The 7,153-nt window shown below is 39.9% G+C and overlaps 1 protein-coding gene across 3 annotated transcripts; it reads left to right on the top strand.

Annotated features, from left to right (window-relative positions):
• The first annotated feature begins 1,680 nt into the window (after positions 1 to 1,680).
• LOC112163750 (putative phospholipid:diacylglycerol acyltransferase 2) lies at positions 1,681 to 7,098 on the top strand. Of its 3 annotated transcripts, none has more exons than XM_040507280.1 (7): positions 1,681 to 2,568; positions 3,008 to 3,183; positions 3,289 to 3,511; positions 3,981 to 4,264; positions 4,446 to 4,785; positions 5,801 to 6,066; positions 6,514 to 7,098. In XM_040507280.1, the coding sequence occupies exons 1-7, from the start codon at positions 2,416 to 2,418 to the stop codon at positions 6,995 to 6,997; spliced, it is 1,926 nt and encodes a 641-aa protein (XP_040363214.1). In that variant the 5' UTR covers positions 1,681 to 2,415; the 3' UTR covers positions 6,998 to 7,098. The 3 variants fall into 3 exon arrangements, with proteins under 3 accessions (XP_040363214.1, XP_040363215.1, XP_024155789.1); XM_040507281.1 differs by having other exon boundaries at positions 2,373 to 2,488; XM_024300021.2 differs by having other exon boundaries at positions 2,439 to 3,183.
• Positions 7,099 to 7,153: the final 55 nt, after the last annotated feature.

The raw sequence follows: 7,153 nt of genomic DNA on the forward strand, positions 1-7,153 counted from the left end.
ACCATCAATCCACAACTGCTCCAAATCGCCATCGCCTCCAACCCAAAACCAGACAGGAACGACCCACTAGAAGGCCAAAAATGCTCGTCAATGGCACAACCTGACTTTTTTGCTGACCCAAAACCAGATAGGAACGACCCACTAGAAGGCCAGAGAGACAAGAGTCTCTGCCACAACTTGTAGTGCACACGACTCTAAAGCTAAAACCTAACACAACTGAAACAACATGTAGTGCACACGACCCTAATACCACAAATGGTACCAAGGTTTGGACTTATTACCAAAAAAAAACAACATTAAATAAAACAACCAGGACAGGGCCCAAAATTGAGCCCAAACCCCACCTCCAGACAAAATAGCAGAGAAATCAGATCTACCAAACAGGCCCAGCCCAGTTCTTGCACAACCCCCACCTTCGTCCCCGTATTCCTGACATGCCACCACTTGCGACGGACCTCCACCATCAGCGCACCCCAAAATCGGTTATCTCGCACCATCGTCGGCAACCCACCAACCCAATCACGCCACCGCCAGAGATCCACAGCCCACACCCCAATCCAGAAGTCCACCCAACCCTGATCGAGTCGAGGACTCGTAGCGCCAACCCAGAATGGATCGACAATCCACCACCATATCTGACCATCCAGGATTCGACCCGCCACAAATCCCATCTCCCCTGCCCTCTTCTTCCCCAGACATGCCGCCCAACCAACCCACAACGTCCACCTGCAAGTACTGAACCACCACCACCCAACAACTCTTATCTCCCCTACCACCTGCCATCGATCCCAACGATCAAGAGCAAAGCCACCCCGATACAAGGGACCACGATCACCCAGCAGCAAGGTCCGTCCGACGACAGCGTCCATTGACGTGCCGCCGGATGGAGGCAAGAAAGTTTTTCCAGAAAACCCTAGCAGAGAGAGAATATTAACTTTGAGTTTTAACCTGTCAAACTATTTCTACATAATGTTTAATGTTTACGAATTCTATCATTATCTATACTATTATTAAGAGAAGAGATCTTGCTCTCTAAAACTATTTTTTTTTTACCAATATGACCTTTATATATTAAAATATTATGAAATATAATTAATTAATATGGATAATATAGTAAATTGTAAAAAAAAAAAATTTAAATAAGCAGAAAATGTGGTAGTTGTACAAAAAGTTTTCCCATTAATATTAATTTCTCTCCACGCACATAGTGGGTGGGTTCTGCTAGTTATTATTATTATCTATACTATTATTAAGAGAAGAGGCTTTGTTAGCCAAAATTGAAAATTTTGACAGATTTAACCCTGAAAGATTAAAAAACTTTGAGAATAAATTAAATCACAAGGATAAATAGGACAATTATAAAATAGATTTTTATTAAGAAAATTATTAAAAAAAATGATTCCACAACCCGCATTTTTCTCTCCAATTATTTTCTCTCTGCGATAACTACCCGTAAATCTGTTTCTTTTGCAATAACTACTCACATTTTTTTTTAAAATGAAAATTTTTTGTACACATGCAAAGCATGTGATTGCAGACTAGTAATTCTGTAATTTAAGACGTCTTCTAAATTGAAAAATAAAAAAGTCATCTTCTAAATTAACGGACTTTAATTCTTAGAATAAGCATTAGTGGCGACCGGCTCTGGACTCCCTCCAATGTAATATTGTGTACGATATCCAATATCTGGTAACAGTTGGGACTAGTAAACCGTCGGATTCAGTAGAACCCAACTCCATCGATCATCCTTACGGGTTTGTAAGGAGCAAACAGTACTTTAAGACGATCAAACATATCAACTCCTTCGAGTTCAGTACAGTATTGATCTAATGGGTAGAAGCCCTCCATTGCTTGCCTCAAAGAAATAATTGCACACACCCCTACTGCACGGAGTCACGGACTGCAAGCCGGCGAACCCGGAATGCAGATCAAAAGAGAGAAGAGAATAGTACAAAGAAGAATATACTCACTCAGGTCCAATCTCCTTGAACACTGTGCCCTCCTCCCCTCTGCCCCTCTCTTAATTTCTACATGCAAAATGACTATCGATCTGCTTAATCTTTGCTGATTAATTTCATCGTGCAATTCATTCTGGCACCACCACCACCACCACCACATTTACTTGGTCCATGGACTCGTCAATCCTCATACACACTATTTTGGTATCTGTGTTTCTCGTAGTGTGTGCTTTACTGCTTTTCTTCCCCTTGATTTTGGGTGTAACACTAATGACTAACCCATGCTTCCTTTGGATTCCTTCTGTTTTCCTCTGTCGTTACCTACCTCGGGAGTGGCCACATTTCCGATGCCAAAACCAGAAAAAGGGGCTTTCCCCTGACCTCTTTTCGGGGGCAACAGAGGTGCGCAAAAGACCAAAAAACCCATCCTCGTGTAGACCAAATTGTAGAAACCGTCATGGCGCCACCTGTTAAAGTTTTGCATGTAGAGGCCAGGACAAGTGTCTTTGGAGAAAGCTTTGAGGAACTAGGTGTGCGTTATTGGATTCACCACATTGCCCCATTTGGTCTGCAAAACCCAACTGCATTTTCTTCCCATTGTTTGTTTCTGGTACCCATGTCTTCTTCTCCACCACGTGGTCTAATGCACTGCACTGGAGGCTATAATCCACCACAACATGGCTCAGTCTCTCGATTTCCCTTAATGGGTTGCTCTTGTTCTTGTTCATTGTGGTGAACCTTCTCTGTCATCTTGGTCACTCATGGCTGCTTCAATTCTTCGGCTTCGCAAGCTGTGCTATGTTCAGCCTGTGAGGTTTTCGGCATTGTGCTTTCAGTCCTTTGAAACAGCCAAGGACGAGGGTGCTGAAACCCCGAAGTTCGAAAATGAAGTGAAAGAGAAACAGAGGATTAAGAACAAGAACAAGAAGCAACCGAGGGAATGGAGATGCATACATAACTGTTGTTGGATAATTGGGTCCATGTGTACAACTTGGTGGCTTCTCTTGTTTTTGTACAACACCTTGCCAACTGCATTGACTGGTTTTCAGGTGCCAGAATCACCTGGAACAAGGCTTAGGCGCGAAGGTGTAAGCCCGCTTCACCCAGTTGTCATGGTCCCTGGCATTGTAACCGGTGGCCTAGAGCTCTGGGAGGGCAGGCCTTGTGCTGAAGGTCTTTTTAGGAAGCGACTTTGGGGTGGTAGTTTCTCAGAGATCTTCAAAAGGTTTGCTTGCATTTTCATGATTGAATAAAGTGTTAGAGTCCGTAAGAGATTAATATTAATGAACTGAGAAGGTTGTGAATCTGGATTGTGTGTTTATAATTCTAGGCCTATGTGTTTGTTGGAGCACCTATCACTGGACAATGAAACAGGGCTGGACCCTCCAGGAATTCGAGTCAGAGCAGTTCGGGGACTCGCTGCAGCTGACTATTTTGCTCCTGGCTACTTTGTTTGGGCTGTCCTCATTAAGAATTTGGCAAAAATTGGTTATGAAGGGAAGAACATGCATATGGCTGCCTATGATTGGAGGCTTTCTTTCCAGAACACTGAGGTAAAGTTCTTTACCTGCTGCTCTATGTCACCGATTTGTTGTACAACAATATAACCTGAATCACACTATTGTTTGTTGGTTTTTCCATGTATGAGGCTCTCCTTAGCAGTGATTCATAAGTTGGACGAATCTTATTTGATTTATTCTCAGTATACTTTGTACTGTTGATAATAATGGCTCATAGATTTCTATTATCTTTCATTTTTGTGTATTTTCAATGGCTTATTTGCTTTCAGAACTACAAAGCATGTGTCTAATGAGTTAATTGCTGTTCCATGCGTTAAATTAGTTCCATACTGAAAAATTTTCTCAAGGGGCCATGTACAACAATGAGTCATTGTCTTGTGGTCTCCAAATATGTCTTACAATGCATTTATACAGTCTGTATATGCTCTGTCTTAGCAGGCATGAGTCTTATAAGACCACTTGTCTAAGCTGAGTCCACTAATATATTTTCTAATGGGGGCAGATTCGGGACCAAGCTCTTAGTAGGTTGAAGAGTAAAATTGAGCTTATGTATGCAATCAATGGCCATAAGAAAGTGGTCGTGGTGCCTCATTCTATGGGGGCTATTTATTTTCTCCACTTCATGAAATGGGTCGAGTCACCTCCTCCTATGGGAGGTGGTGGTGGTCCAAGTTGGTGTGCCACGCACATCAAAGCAATCATGAATATCGGTCCAGCATTTCTTGGTGTTCCAAGAGCAGTTAGTAATATATTTTCTGCTGAGGGTAAAGATGTTGCTTACATCAGGTTTGTCTATGTGTTCAATTTCTCATGTGTGTTTGCATTCTGATATTGAGAATTGGGTTGCACAAGAAGGACATTATTATTTAGTACTCTTATATAGTTATATGTGATTTAAGTGATATCTGCAACAATTAAAAGTTTGATATATGCCCAATGCATGATGAATTTGACTTGGCCCTTTCAGAGCTATGGCTCCTGTTGTTTTAGATTCTGAAATTCTTGGGCTTCAAACCTTTGAACATGTCATGCGGGTATCTCGGAGCTGGGATTCCTTGATTTCCTTGTTGCCAAAAGGTGGAGAAACCATTTGGGGCAACTTGGAGTGGTCTCCTGAAGACGGGCATAGCTGTGACCTGATAAAGAAGAAATATCTGCATTCCACTGCTGGTGATACCAATTACAACAATAGCAATAAGAATATAATTTTCCAAGTAAAAGAACCTATGAAGTATGGAAGAATAATCTCATTTGGCAAGGAATCATCAGAATTACCCTCTTCAGAGCTTCCTGGTCATGATATAAAGGTACTCTTGGATTTTTGGAAGTATGAAACTAATAACGTAGCCACAAAGGAATTACAGCTAAAGTACTCAACACAAATAAGGTGATGCAAGTTTGACAAAAACTATTCTAGTGAAGCTTCTAACAATGCATTCTTTCAAAGAATTGGCATGATAATCTCTTCCAAAGAACCCTGCTAATAGTAGCATTTCTCTTTAGTTGATGTGATCAGTTGCCTTTTCTGAAGTCTCGGAGTTATATTCAGAGTTCAGATGCCTCATGAGAATTGAACCTCTCTGCCCTTTCTCACAAATGATTAAAGTAACTCATTCTGTGGAAACAAAATCAATCTGTATTCTTCTTGTTCATTCCCTTTATCCCAACTGGTAATGCAGGACTCTTGGAACTCTGTTGTAAAAAGTTAGTTAGAATTGATTCAGCATTGCGGTCGCATCCAAAGAATCCTCTTATAGTAACCTTGTTATAGTTAGTGGGTACTAGTACATCCTTTGTTTCCTTATTGTCTTTAGAAAACCTTTACCATATCTTTATTGGATTAAAATTAAGGGAGGTCTATGAGCAAGTTTGAAAGTCCCAGTAGAAATTCTCATTTATTTTCCAATATTGTTACTGATTCGGCGTTTCCTGAGAAAGAAACGGAGTATATTTGATTTCAACACTTCACACTAGTAGAAAGACCATATTATGCATATTCTTTATCAAGAAATTTTCTTCTAAACACTTGTTTATCAATTTTAATGAATTTCCAGTGAAAAAAGGGAATATGCATGTCCATCACAGAACTTGATACTGATAGCTGTATGCTTTCTCAAATATTTATTTTAATACATGGAAAGACAAAGATCCTTAGATCAGAAACAACATAAAAATCAAAATACATCGTATTCTTGGTGAATGCTAAATTATTCCTAATTCAATACAAAAAGCTTTCTGATATATCATTTCATTCTATATGTATTAGAATGATGATCTTCTTTCATAATGATGATATTAATAATTTGTTTAACAACTGAGCAGGAACTTCTTTACAGGGATTCTCCTACCAATTTCAACTCATCATGTGGAGAGGTGTGGACTGAATATGATGAGGTAAGCAGGGAAAGCATAAGAAAAATTGCAGAAAATAAGGCTTACACAGTTCAAACCCTTTTTGATCTGCTACGCTTTGTGGCACCAAAAATGATGCAACGGGCTGAGGCTCACTTCTCTCATGGGATAGCTGATAATCTTGATAATCCTAAATATGACCATTACAAGTACTGGTCCAATCCACTCGAGACCAAGTAAGCATGCAGAAATATCTTTCCACACTGTTCTAGAGAATTTTGCTTCCTAAAAAGCTTTGAGTTGTGTCTTCTTCTTTCTTTAACATAGATATCTGTCTTATCTATATAATCTTATTTCATTTTTTCTAATTTTTTCAAAAGCCTATGCATAGTCATAACTCATAAGTATTTATATGTAAATTCCGACATCTTATTTTCTAACTCATAATAATAGTCCCTTTAATGTCACAAAATCTTTTCTCTTCCTTTCAGGAACCACATTTCTGCTTCCAAATGATCTTTTATTTGATATGTTTATGGTCCTACTTCCAAATTTGTTATCAAGATTCAAAACGAAGCACAAGTGCTAATGCAGCTATTGCTTCAGGGAATGCACGAGTTTTAATACCTTATTATCCTTTTGGTTCCATAAAACCTCACTGTGTAACTTTGTACCTGTTTTAGGTTACCCATTGCTCCAGATTTGGAAATATACTGTTTATATGGTGTTGGACTCCCAACTGAAAGATCATACATATACAAGACATCTCCTTCTGACAAGTGCAAGAACATCCCATTCCGCATTGATAGCTCAGCAGATGGAGAGACAGGCAGCTGCCTTAAAAATGGAGCACATTTTGTTGATGGTGATGATACCGTGCCTGTATTGAGTGCTGGATACATGTGCACCAAAGGGTGGAGAGGAAGAACCAGGTTCAACCCATCCGGTATTGCTACCTACATAAGGGAGTACCAGCACAAGCGACCTGGTAGTTTTATTGAGGGAAGGGGTACGGAGAGTGGTTCACATGTTGACATCATGGGAAATGTGGCATTAATCGAAGATATCCTATGCATTGCTGCCGGAGCCACTGGTGCACAGATTGGAGGTGATAGGATCTACTCAGATATTATGAGAATGTCTGAGAGAATAAATCTAAAGCTGTAACCTGTAAGTATATTTGGAAGAATGATCTCCTGTACTGGTATGCAATAAGAGAGTAGCACTAACAAGAGGGGAATTTCTGCTTTGAGGTTCCTGGACAATAATCATTACAGTCTAATTATCATTTTAGAGTAGGGCTATGCTTTGAAGAATAAAATA

This window comes from Rosa chinensis, chromosome 5 (assembly GCF_002994745.2).
Source record: "Rosa chinensis cultivar Old Blush chromosome 5, RchiOBHm-V2, whole genome shotgun sequence".
Taxonomy (NCBI): Eukaryota; Viridiplantae; Streptophyta; class Magnoliopsida; order Rosales; family Rosaceae; genus Rosa; species Rosa chinensis.